Below are 12,833 nucleotides of genomic sequence, written 5' to 3' on the forward strand. Positions count from 1 at the left end.
CGTGCTCTCACCACTGGTGTCCCCCAGGGCTCTGTTCTAGGCCCTCTCCTATTCTCGCTATACACCAAGTCACTTGGCTCTGTCATATCCTCACATGGTCTCTCCTATCATTGCTATGCAGACGACACACAATTAATCTTCTCCTTTCCCCCTTCTGATAACCAGGTGGCGAATCGGATCTCTACATGTCTGGCAGACATATCAGTGTGGATGACGGATCACCACCTCAAGCTGAACCTTGGCAAGACGGAGCTGCTTTTCCTCCCGGGGAAGGACTGCCCGTTCCAGATCTCGCCATCACGGTTGACAACTCCATTGTGTCCTCCTCCCAGAGTGCTAAGAACCTTGTGACCCTGGACGTGACCCTGGACATCATCCTGTCGTTCTCCACTAACATCAAGGCGGTGACCTGATCCTGTAGGTTCATGCTCTACAACATTCGCAGAGTACGACCCTGCCTCACACAGGAAGCGGCGCAGGTCCTAATCCAGGCACTTGTCATCTCCCGTCTGGATTACTGCAACTCGCTGTTGGCTGGGCTCCCTGCCTGTGCCATTAAACCCCTACAACTCATCCAGAACGCCGCAGCCCGTCTGGTGTTCAACTTCCCAAGTTCTCTCACGTCACCCCGCTCCTCCGCTCTCTCCACTGGCTTCCAGTTGAAGCTCGCATCCGCTACAAGACCATGGTGCTTGCCTACGGAGCCGTGAGGGGAACGGCACCACCGTACCTTCAGGCTCTGATCAGTCCCTACACCCAAACGAGGGCACTGCGCTCATCCACCTCTGGCCTGCTGGCCCCCCTACCTCTGAGGAAGCACAGTTCCCGCTCAGCCCAGTCAAAACTGTTCGCTGCTCTGGCACCCCTATGGTGGAACAAGCTCCCTCACGACGCCAGGACAGCGGAGTCAATCACCACCTTCCGGAGACACCTGAAACCCCACCTCTTTAAGGAATACCTAGGATAGGATAAAGTAATCCTTCTAACCCCCCCCCCTAAAAGATTTAGATGCACTATTGTAAAGTGGTTGTTCCACTGGATATCATAAGGTGAATGGCACCAATTTGTAAGTCGCTCTGGATAAGAGCGTCTGCTAAATGACTTAAATGTAAAATGTGTGTGTGTTGTGTGTGAGTGAGCACACACGTACGTGCCTATCTTGGGTGAATCCTCCAAATGTCAGGAACACTTGAGCTCACAGAGACAGATAGAAGACAGAAGAGACAGAGACAGACCAGAGAAGAGACAGACCAGAGAAGAGACAGACCAGAGAAGAGACAGAAACAGACCAGAGACAGACCAGAGAAGAGATAGAGACAGACCAGAGAAGAGATAGAGACAGACCAGAAAAGAGACAGAGACAGACCAGAAAAGAGACAGAGACAGACCAGAGAAGAGAGAGACAGACCAGAGAAGAGAAGAGAGAGACAGACCAGAGAAGAGAGAGACAGACCAGAGAAGAGAGAGACAGACCAGAGACAGACCAGAGAAGAGACAGAGAAGCGACAGAGACAGACCAGAGAAGCGACAGAGACAGACCAGAGAAGAGACAGAGACAGACCAGAGAAGAGACAGACCAGAGAAGCGACAGAGACAGACCAGAGAAGCGACAGAGACAGACCAGAGAAGAGACAGACCAGAGAAGCGACAGAGACAGACCAGAGAAGAGACAGACCAGAGAAGCGACAGAGACAGACCAGAGAAGCGACAGAGACAGACCAGAGAAGCGACAGAGACAGACCAGAGAAGCGACAGAGACAGACCAGAGAAGCGACAGAGACAGACCAGAGAAGAGACAGAGACAGACCAGAGAAGAGACAGAGACAGACCAGAGAAGCGACAGAGACAGATCAGAGACAGAGAAGAGAGAGACAGACCAGAGACGAGACAGACCAGAGAAGAGACAGAGAAGAGACAGAGACAGACCAGAGAAGAGACAGAGACAGACCAGAGAAGAGACAGCCAGAGAAGAGACAGAGAAGCGACAGAGACAGACCAGAGAAGCGACAGAGACAGACCAGAGACAGACCAGAGAAGAGAGAGACAGAGAAGAGAGAAACAGAGAAGAGATAGAGAGACCAGAGAAGCGACAGACCAGAGAAGAGAGAGACAGACCAGAGAAGAGAGAGACAGACCAGAGAAGAGAGAGACAGACCAGAGAAGAGCGAGACAGACCAGAGAAGAGAGAGACAGAGAAGAGAGAGACAGACCAGAGAAGAGACAGACAGACCAGAGAAGAGACAGACAGACCAGAGAAGAGAGAGACAGACCAGAGAAGAGAGAGACAGACCAGAGAAGAGCGAGACAGACCAGAGAAGAGAGAGACAGACCAGAGAAGAGCGAGACAGACCAGAGAAGAGAGAGACAGAGAAGAGAGAGACAGACCAGAGAAGAGCGAGACAGACCAGAGAAGAGAGAGACAGAGAAGAGAGAGACAGACCAGAGAAGAGCGAGACAGACCAGAGAAGAGAGAGACAGAGAAGAGAGAGACAGACCAGAGAAGAGACAGACAGACCAGAGAAGAGACAGACAGACCAGAGAAGAGAGAGACAGACCAGAGAAGAGAGAGACAGACCAGAGAAGAGCGAGACAGACCAGAGAAGAGCGAGACAGACCAGAGAAGAGCGAGACAGACCAGAGAAGAGACAGAGACAGACCAGAGAAGCGACAGAGACAGACCAGAGAAGCGACAGAGACAGACCAGAGAAGAGACAGAGACATACCAGATAAGCGACAGAGACAGACCAGAGAAGAGACAGACCAGAGAAGAGACAGACCAGAGAGGAGACAGAGACAGACCAGAGAAGAGACAAAGAAGACAGAGACAGACCAGAGACAGACAAGAGACAGAGAGAAGAGACAGACAAGAGAAAAGACAGAGAGACAGAGACAAGAGAGAGAGAAGAGAGCGAGAAGAGACAGAGGAGAGCGAGACAGAGAGAAGCGACAGAAGATAACAGGAAAAGGGAAGAGAGACAGACCAGAGAAGAGACAGACAGACCAGAGAAGAGACAGAGACAGACCAGAGAAGAGAGAGACAGACCAGAGAAGAGACAGAGACAGACCAGAGAAGAGACAGACCAGAGAAGAGACAGACCAGAGAAGAGACAGAGACAGACCAGAGAAGAGACAGAGACAGACCAGAGAAGCGACAGACCAGAGAAGAGAGAGACAGAGAAGAGAAGAGAGAGACAGACCAGAGAAGAGAGACAGACCAGAGAAGAGAGTTAGACAGACCAGAGAAGAGAGAGACAGACCAGAGAAGTGACAGAGACAGACCAGAGAAGCGACAGACCAGAGAAGAGAGAGACAGAGAAGAGAAGAGAGAGACAGACCAGAGAAGAGAGACAGACCAGAGAAGAGAGAGACAGACCAGAGAAGAGAGAGACAGACCAGAGAAGCGACAGAGACAGACCAGAGAAGAGAGAGACAGAGAAGAGAGAGACAGACCAGAGAAGAGACAGAACAGACCAGAGAAGAGACAGACAGACCAGAGAAGAGAGAGACAGACCAGAGAAGAGACGAGACAGACCAGAGAAGAGACAGAGACAGACCAGAGAAGAGACGAGACAGACCAGAGAAGAGACAGAGACAGACCAGAGAAGAGACAGAGACAGACCAGAGAAGCGACAGAGACAGACCAGAGAAGCGACAGAGACAGACCAGAGAAGAGACAGAGACAGACCAGAGAAGAGACAGAGACATACCAGAGAAGAGACAGAGACATACCAGAGAAGCGACAGAGACATACCAGAGAAGCGACAGAGACAGACCAGAGAAGAGACAGACCAGAGAAGAGACAGACCAGAGAAGAGACAAAGAAGACAGAGACAGACCAGAGACAGACAAGAGACAGAGAGAAGAGACAGACAAGAGAAAAGACAGAGAGACAGAGACAAGAGAGAGAGAAGAGAGCGAGAAGAGACAGAGGAGAGCGAGACAGAGAGAAGCGACAGAAGATAACAGGAAAAGGGAAGAGAAGAGATATGAAAAGAGAAGAGATATGAACTGCATTCAGTGCACTGTAACTCACCACACCTACTTTTAGGTTTTCAATCTGGCGTTCAGTCTGAGCATGTACCAACCCGACAGTGGCCTTAAGAGACCTCCAAAGATTGTTTTGATTCCCAATTAGAGTCGGTGGTAATGGATTTAACTACACACCGCACATGGATCCAGTTCATTTTTTGTTTAGGTAATTTTCTGGATAGACTGGTGCTCGTATTGAGTTGCACAGTCTTGGCCGGCGACCTCATTTTCCTTCAGAGCGGTGGTTTTGTGGCCTCTAATTTTGTCTTTTATCAAACTGTACAGAATATAAAGGTAATTATCAATAAAAAAAATTATAATCATTGTAATCAAAATCCGCCTGTCAGGAAGCATACGTTTGGAACAGGTTTGACAAGGATTACAATTGAAATAAGGAAGTTAAGGATGCTTCCCACATAGTTGTAATTCCTCAAGTTCATACTCTCGGTAAATGAACAACTCAATAAGGGAACAACAATGGTTTCAACTGTGCAGCAGTCTGGCCGAGCGGTAGTGCATCTGACTCTGGACCACATGGTGCCAGGACAATAATCTCTCCCTCAAAATCAGCAAGACGCCATGCATCGAAAGGTGCTGATTGTGGACTACAGAAAACAGCAGGGGGAGCATACCCCCATCCACATCGAAGGGGCTGTAGTGGAGCGGGTGGAGAGGTTCAAGTTCCCGGTGTCCACATCACTGAGGACTTAACGTGGTCCACACACACCAGCACGGTCCTGAAGAGGGCACAGCAGCGCCTTTTCTCGCTCAGGGGGCTGAAGAGATTTGGCATGGGCCCTCAGATCCTCCAGAAGTTCTATAGCTGCACCATTGAGAGCATCTTGACTGGCTGCATCACCGCCTGGTATGGAAACCTGCACCACCCTCAACCGCAAGGCTCTACAGAGGGGTGGTGCAGACGACCCACTACATTACTGGAACCGAGCTCCCTGCCATCCAGGACCTTTATACCAGGGCCAGAAAATTGACTTCAGCTACCCAAGCCCTGGCATGTACACAATACAAACTCAGCAAAAAAGAAACGTCCTCTCTCTGTCAACTACATTTATTTTGAGCAAACTTAGCATGTGTAAATATTTGTATGAACATAACAAGATTCAACAACTGAGACGTAAAATGAACAAGTTCCACAGACATGTGACTAACAGAAATTGAATAATGTGTCCCTGAACAAAGGGGGGGGGTCAAAATCTAAAGTAACAGTCAATGTCTGGTGTGGCCACCAGCTGCATTAAGTACTGCACCAGATTTGTGTTATTGACTGTATGTTTGTTTATTTGTTTATTGTTTATTAGTTATATATGTGTAACTCTGTGTAATTTGTGTCGCACTGCTTTGCTTTATCTTGGCCAGGTCGCAGTTATAAATGTTATAAATGTTCTCAACTGGCCTACCTGGTTAAATAAAAGGTTAAATAAATTTGTCATAAAAAAAATATATATATATATATATATATATTTTTAAATTGCAGTTCTTGCTGTGAGATGTTACCCCACTCTTCCACCAAGGCATCTGCAAGTTCCCAGACATTTCTGGGGGGAATGGCCCTAGCCCTCACCCTCCGATCCAACAGGTCCCAGATGTGCTCAATGGGATTGAGATCAGGGCTCTTTGCTGGCCATGGCAGAATACTGACATTCCTGTCTTGCAGGAAGTCACATACAGAACAAGCAGTATGGCTGGTGGCATTGTCATGCTGGAGGGTCACGTCAGGATGAGCCTGCAGGAAGGGAACCACATGAGGGAGGAGGATGTCTTCCCTGTAACGCACAGCGTTGAGATTGCCTGCAATGACAACAAGCTCAGTCCGATGATGCTGTGACACACCGCCTCAGACCATGACGGACCATCCACCTCCAAATCGATCCCGGTCCAGAGTACAGGCCTCGGTATAACGCTCATTCCTTCGATGATAAACGCGAATCCGACCATCACCCCTGGTGAGACAAAACCGTGACTCGTCAGTGAAGAGCACTTTTTGCCAGTCCTGTCTGGTCCAGCGACGGTGGGTTTGTGCCCATAGGCGACGTTGTTGCCGGTGATGTCTGGTGAGGACCTGCCTTACAACAGGCCTACAAGCCTCTCTCAGCCTATTGCGGACAGTCTGAACACGAATGGAGGGATTGTACGTTCCTGGTGTAACTCGGACAGTTGTTGTTGCCATCCTGTACCTGTCCCGCAGGTGTGATGTTTGGATGTACCGATCCTGTGCAGGTGTTGTTACACGTGGTCTGCCACTGCGAGGACGATCAGCTGTCCGTCCTGTCTCCCTGTAGCGCTGTCTTAGGCGTCTCACAGTACGGACATTGCAATTTATTGCCCTGGCCACATCTGCAGTCCTCATGCCTCCTTGCAGCATGCCTAAGGCACGTTCACGCAGATGAGCAGGGTCCCTGGGCATCTTTCTTTAGGTGTTTTTCAGAGTCGGTAGAAAGGCCTCTTTCATGTCCTAAGTTTTCATACCTGTGATCTTAATTGCCTACCGTCTGTAAGCTGTTAGTGTCTTAACAAACGTTCCACAGGTGCATGTTAAATAATTGTTTATGGATCATTGAACAAGCATGGGAAACAGTGTTTAAACCCTTTACAATGAAGATATGTGAAGGTATTTGGATTTTTATGAATTATCTTTGAAAGACAGGGTCCTGAAAAAGGGACGTTTCTTATTTTGCTGAGTTTATACAAAAGTATATGGACACCCCTTCAAATTAGTGGATTTGGCTATTTCAGCCACACCTGTTGCTGACTGGTGTAGAAAATTGAAAACACAGCCATGCAATCCCCATAGACAAACATTTGCAGTAGAACAGCCTTACTGAAAAGTTCAGTGACATTCAATGTGGCACCGTCATAGGATGCCATCTTTCCAACAAGTCAGTTCGTCAAATTCCTGCCCTGGTCAACTGTAAGTGCTGTTATTGTGATGTGGAAACGTCTAGTAGGAGCAACAACAGCTCAGCCACGAAGTGGTAGGCCACACAAGCTCACAGAATGGGACCGGCGAGTGCTGAAGCGTGTAGCACGTAAAAATCATCTGTCCTCGGGTTGCAACACTCACTACCGAGTTCCAAACTGCCTCTGGAAACGTCAGCACAAGAACTGTTCATTAGGTGCTTCATGAAATGGGTTTCCATGGCCCAGCAGCCGCACACAAGCCTAAGATCACCATGCGCAATGCCAAGCCTCGGCTGGAGTGGTGCAGAGCTTGCCGCCATTGGACTCTAGAGCAGTGGAAACGCGTTCTCTGGAGTGATGAAACACGCTTCACCATCTGGCAGATTGACGGACGAATCCGGGTTTGGCGGATGCCATGAGAACGCTACCTGCCCCAATACATAGTGCCAACTGTAAAGTTTGATGGAGGAGGAATAATGGTCTGGGGATGTTTTTCATGGTTCAGGCTAGGCTCCTTAGTTCCAGTGAAGGCAATCTTAACGCTACAGCATACAATGACATTCTAGACGATTCTGTTTGGGTAAGGCCCTTTCCTGTTTCAGCATGACAAAGCCCCCGTGCACAAAGTGTGGTCCATACAGAATTGGTTTGTCGAGATCGATGTAGAAGAACTTGACTGGCCTGAACAGAGCCGTGGTCTCAACCCCATCGAACACCTTTGGGATGAATTGGAACACAGAGCGCGAGCCAGGTCTAATCGCCCAACATCAGTGCCCAACCTCACTAATGCTCTTGTTGCTGAATGGAATCAAGTCCCTGCAGCAATGTTCCAACATCTAGTGGAAATCCTTCCCAGAAGAGTGGAGGCTGTTATATCAGCAAAGGGGGGAGCAATTCCATATTAATGCCCATGATTTCTGAATGAGATGTTTTATTTACCTAACTGCATCGTTGCGAAAGAGCTTTCAAGTAAGCATTTCACTGTAAGGCCTACACCATTTGTATTGTGCTCATGCGATGAATACAATTACATTTCCCACAGAAAAAAAATGTTCCTCAAAGTCTAGCCTGTAGGAATGTTGGGCCAGCAAGATCAAATCCCTGAGCCGACAAGGTAAAAATCTGTCTTTCTGCCCTTCAGCAAGGCAGTTAACCCTCAACAACAACTGCTCCCCGGACGCCGATGATGTGGATGTCGATTAAGCAGCTCCTGTACCTCTCTGATTCAAAAGGGTTGAGTTAAATGCGGAAGACACATTTCGGCTGAATGCATTCAGTTGTGCAACTGACTAGGTATATCCCCTTTCCCATTTCATTTGACTTCATATACCAAAGCAGAGGGTGATTTCATATACCAACCTCACTAGGTTCCTTCAAAGTGAATGGACAGTGTCCTAGTTTGTCCAGATGTTTGCAGGGGGCAGGTAATATCAAGTGAACAGGAAACACATGTCAAACTCCTCAAGACGTATGGAACATTATTCAGACTGAAGTGGTCTCCTATGCACTGTCATCCCTCAAGTTTATGTTTAATGTGTTTAATGTGTGTGTATCATCCATTCCAATCACCTACATCCTTTTCCACATGCTCCCTTAACCACCCTCTCTCACGTGTGTGTGTGTGTGTGTGTGTGTGTGTGTGTGTGTACGTATACATGCGTATATTTGTGTCTTTGAATGTGTGTGTCCCGTGTGTCTATTTGTGTGTGTGTGTATATGAGTGTGTGTGTCAGCGCCCCTCTCCAGTGTGTACCTGTAGCCTTTCCCACCAGGTGTCTCGGATGATGTCCCTCCTCTCCGGGACCAGCTTGTACTGGATGACCTCTTCCAGCTCTGACAGCATCTGACACGACACCATGGCCTGCACAACAACAGCAACACTCAATCAGTGTACAGCACCCCCTCCTCTGGTAGAACTTCCTTTCTAGGCACTACATAAGGACAACATTACTCATTCATAAGCTGCTCATATTTAATGGAGAACCACAGGTTGGTGTGAGGTGATACAGGAACATGAATGCTGTCATAATGGCAGTTTCAGTAAGTATTACTTAATGGATTTGAGTGTATATGTAGTACTTTTCCCACCAGGTGCTTAAGTGTATTTACAGTAAATACATTGTTTCCAGTAAATGCATAATTGTAGGGCTACCTGACTAACCAAACGTTTACTTTAGTCTTTTATCTGTATGTGGTGGATAGCTGTATGATCTCCTTTGACCATTTTCACAAAATATGGAAAAGCCAGCACTCTCAAATCAAATATTACTTAGATTTATTACCGGCAGTCAAAATGGACGCAAATTGACCATAAAGTTATATGGGAAAATGTTTTTGTGAAACATAATACTGATGATATTAATTTGGTGGGTGCTTATATTTGTCCTCATTAGTAGCATGATGTTCTTACCCCATACGCTCTGCTGTAACTCTCTCCAGCCATGGCTGTCAGCTCCGCATCCAGTAGATCTCTGGCCTTGTCGATACACTGGAATAACACACGTTTGTACGCACGCACACAAACACAAAAATGACTTTTTGGTTACCAACTGGGAAATGGAGAGCTTCATACAGAAAGCAAAGTAAAGTCACTGACAGTATTAAACTTAAAGCAAATAAAAGTGAAGGATCAATCGGTGAGGTTGATAGGTGAACATATGTCATCCACATGTCTGCTTCTCAGTCTCCCTCTCTTTCCCTCTCCATCACTCCCACCCTACAGTAAGAATAAGGAGGAGTCAAATGGGACCATTTCCTTGGTACAGACAAGGGACTCGAACTCAGAACATCCCGTGAGGGAAGCAAAGGATGCATCCCCAAATGGCACCCTATTCCCTTCTTGGTGCACTACTTGTGAGCAGAGCCCTATGTGCAGCATATAGAAAATAGGGTCCAATTTGTGCTTCAGACTTAGAATAGACTCTAGTTCCCCAAATCACTCCAACCCATACTTGTGTCAACTCTGGGCACCTCTACCCAGACAAAACCAATGGGTTTGGACTTAACCCAATTCATACGCCGTGTGTAACGTTCATTTTTATAGTTTACTCACCTACTTGAGTCATCCCTCTCCGCGCCGCTTTCCACACAGACCTAGTCCCACCCCGTCACTCAAGGAGCACATTTGTTGTTGCTTGACCACTAGACACTTTCGTTCAATCTGCATGGTCAATGCAGCACATGCAAAAATGTTGATGACAACAATGTTGTTTCCACTTTGATCTTAATATAAATCCACAAGCGTTCTATAATTACAATATTAGTTTGTGTTTCTTACATCTGCAAACAGCTTGTTTGTATTTTCTTAGCAAGTTAAGCTAAATGGTGTTAGGCACTAATGCTAATCACTAGTTAGCTGGCTAGCTAAGCTAGCTAATAAAAGTATTGAGTCAGAGCAAACGTAGCTAGCTAATACAGCCTGATACCAGTATGGTGGAGGCTTAAATCAGCATGGTGTTTGTGCAACAGTGACTGTCTTTTAAATCAAAGAGGAATAGGCGAAGCATGAATATGTTGGCTATATGAATAAAGATTTAATGTAGCCAAAAATTACTGGGTCCCCTAGGAAACACTGACCATCACTTTGTTTCCTACTCTGTCAAAATAACTCGTCCATGGCATTTTCATTCGTTGTCATGTCAAACACTGTATTCAAAGTGCCCACTATTATTTATATTCTAACTATAGAATTATAATAAACATTCTATTTCCATGATTCCAAAAGTTCACCCAAGTGATTTGATCAACATTTGGTTAAAAATAAGGCCTAGTATTTTTGCCAATATCTTGGCAGTGTGGAAATGATCTGAAATGAGTGCAGGAAATGCAGAAATTGATGGAAGTGCAGGAAATGATTTTAGGTTGAAGTTGAATTGAACAGTATAAAACAATCAGAATGGAGAAAGACTCATTGAAATAATGTATAATATATGTGTTGACACCCTAGGTTCACGCACTACTCATAAAGCAAATTTAGAACTTTTATTAATCAAAAACATACACCAGTGAGTCATGGAATAGTACACCAGTGAGTCATGGAATAGTACACCAGTGAGTCATGGAATAGTACACCAGTGAGTCATGGAATAGTACACCAGTGAGTCATGGAATAGTACACCAGTGAGTCATGGAATAGTACACCAGTGAGTCATGGAATAGTACACCAGTGAGTCATGGAATAGTACACCAGTTAGTCATGGAATAGTACACCCTATTTTGCCTTGCCAACACAGACACATTGAGTTACTTTGATTAAGCCAGCCACCCGGCTTGTTAACACAGAATGAAGCAATAATGGGCAGTCAAATGAACTGCTGAGGACTTGCACATTGAAACTACTCTCTAACAGTTATGTAATAGTCGTCGCCAATCTCATTACTCTTCCACAAAGCATCCCTGCTACGTTTTGACTTGGTATTAAGTGGACATACAAAACATTCAGTGAGAGAGGGAGAGAGTGTAAGAGAAAGAGAGAGCTGTATCGAACGAGTGACAAAGAAAACAAAGAGATCTTTTTGGAAAGCCCCCCTATCTTATTGTCATGTGAAGCCTGTATTCTGTACACTGTCATTACCCAGGGCTAGAGACAGATGAGGGAGGACAAGAGGCTTTTCCACCACAGCTGTTGCAGCATGCCTAGAAGCAATTATGTTTTGGGCGGGGGGGGGGTTATTGTGTGCCAAAATGCCTGACAGGCATGCACAACAAGGAGGTGGATGGATGGGCCCCTGAGATCAGGCCACAATGGGACTGGTTATTTAGAGACTTGAGTCCTTGATTAGTAATTTTACCTTAGCCAGTGGTATTCAAAGTCCTTTTTAGATATATACAGCATCAGTCAAAAGTTTGGACACACCAACTCATTCAAGGGTTTTTCTTCATTTTTACTATTTTCTACATTGTAGAATAACAGTGAAGACATCAAAACTATGAAATAACACACATGGAATCATGTAGTAACCAAAAGTGTTAAACATAACAAAATACATTTACATTTGAGATTCTTCAAACTAGCCACCCTTTGCCTTGGTGACAGCTTTGCACACTCATGGCATTAATAAGCAAAGACAAAATACGGTCCATCATTACTTTAAGACATGAAGGTCAGTCAATACAGAACATTTCAAGAATTTTGAAAGTTTCTTCAAGTGCAGTCGCAAAAATCATCAAGTGCTATGATGAAGCTGGCTCTCATGAGGACCGTCACAGGAAAGGAAGACCCAGAGTTACCTCTCCTGCAGAGGATATGTTCATTAGAGTTACCAGCCTCAGAAATTGCAGCCCAAATAAATGCAGTAACAGACACATTGCAACATCAACTGTTCTGAGGAGACTGCGTGAATCAGGCCTTCATGGTCGAATTGCTGCAAAGAAACCACTCAAGGACACCAATAAGAAGAAGAGACTTGCTTGGGCCAAGAAACACGAGCAATAGACATTAGACCGGTGGAAATCTGTCCTTTCTGATGAGTCCAAATTTGAGATTTTTTTTGTGAGACGCAGAGTAGGTGAACAGATGATCTCCACATGTGGTTCCCAATGTGCTTTGCTGGTGACACTGTCAGTGATTTATTTAGAATTCAAGGCACACTTAACCAGCATGGCTACCACAGCATTCTGCAGGGATACGCCATCCCATTGGTTTGCGCTTAGTGGGACTATCATTTGTTTTTCAACAGGACAATGACCCAACACACCTCCAGGCTGTAAGGGCTACAAGAAGGGTGATGGAGTGCTGCATCAGATAACCTGGCCTCAACAATCACCCGACCTCAACCCAACTGAGGTGGAGTGAGATGAGTTGGACCGCAGAGTGAAGGAAAAGCAGCCAACAAGTGCTCAGCATATGTGGGAACACCTTCAAGACTGTTGGAAAAGCATTCCAGGTG

The 12,833-nt window shown here is 46.1% G+C and overlaps 1 protein-coding gene across 2 annotated transcripts in view; it reads right to left on the reverse strand.

The window, feature by feature from the left end:
- Nucleotides 1-12,833, reverse strand: part of mtor (mechanistic target of rapamycin kinase) — a 132,874-nt gene that overhangs the window by 32,129 nt on the left and 87,912 nt on the right. For both annotated transcript variants that reach the window (XM_014146133.2, XM_014146132.2), the window contains exons 33-34: nt 9,356-9,433; nt 8,699-8,806 (exon numbers count right to left, since the gene is read on the reverse strand). In XM_014146133.2, the coding sequence (XP_014001608.1) occupies nt 8,699-8,806; nt 9,356-9,433 (186 nt within the window). The remainder of the gene's footprint in view (nt 1-8,698; nt 8,807-9,355; nt 9,434-12,833) is intronic.

Source organism: Salmo salar, chromosome ssa15 (genome assembly GCF_905237065.1).
Source record: "Salmo salar chromosome ssa15, Ssal_v3.1, whole genome shotgun sequence".
NCBI lineage: Eukaryota > Metazoa > Chordata > Actinopteri > Salmoniformes > Salmonidae > Salmo > Salmo salar.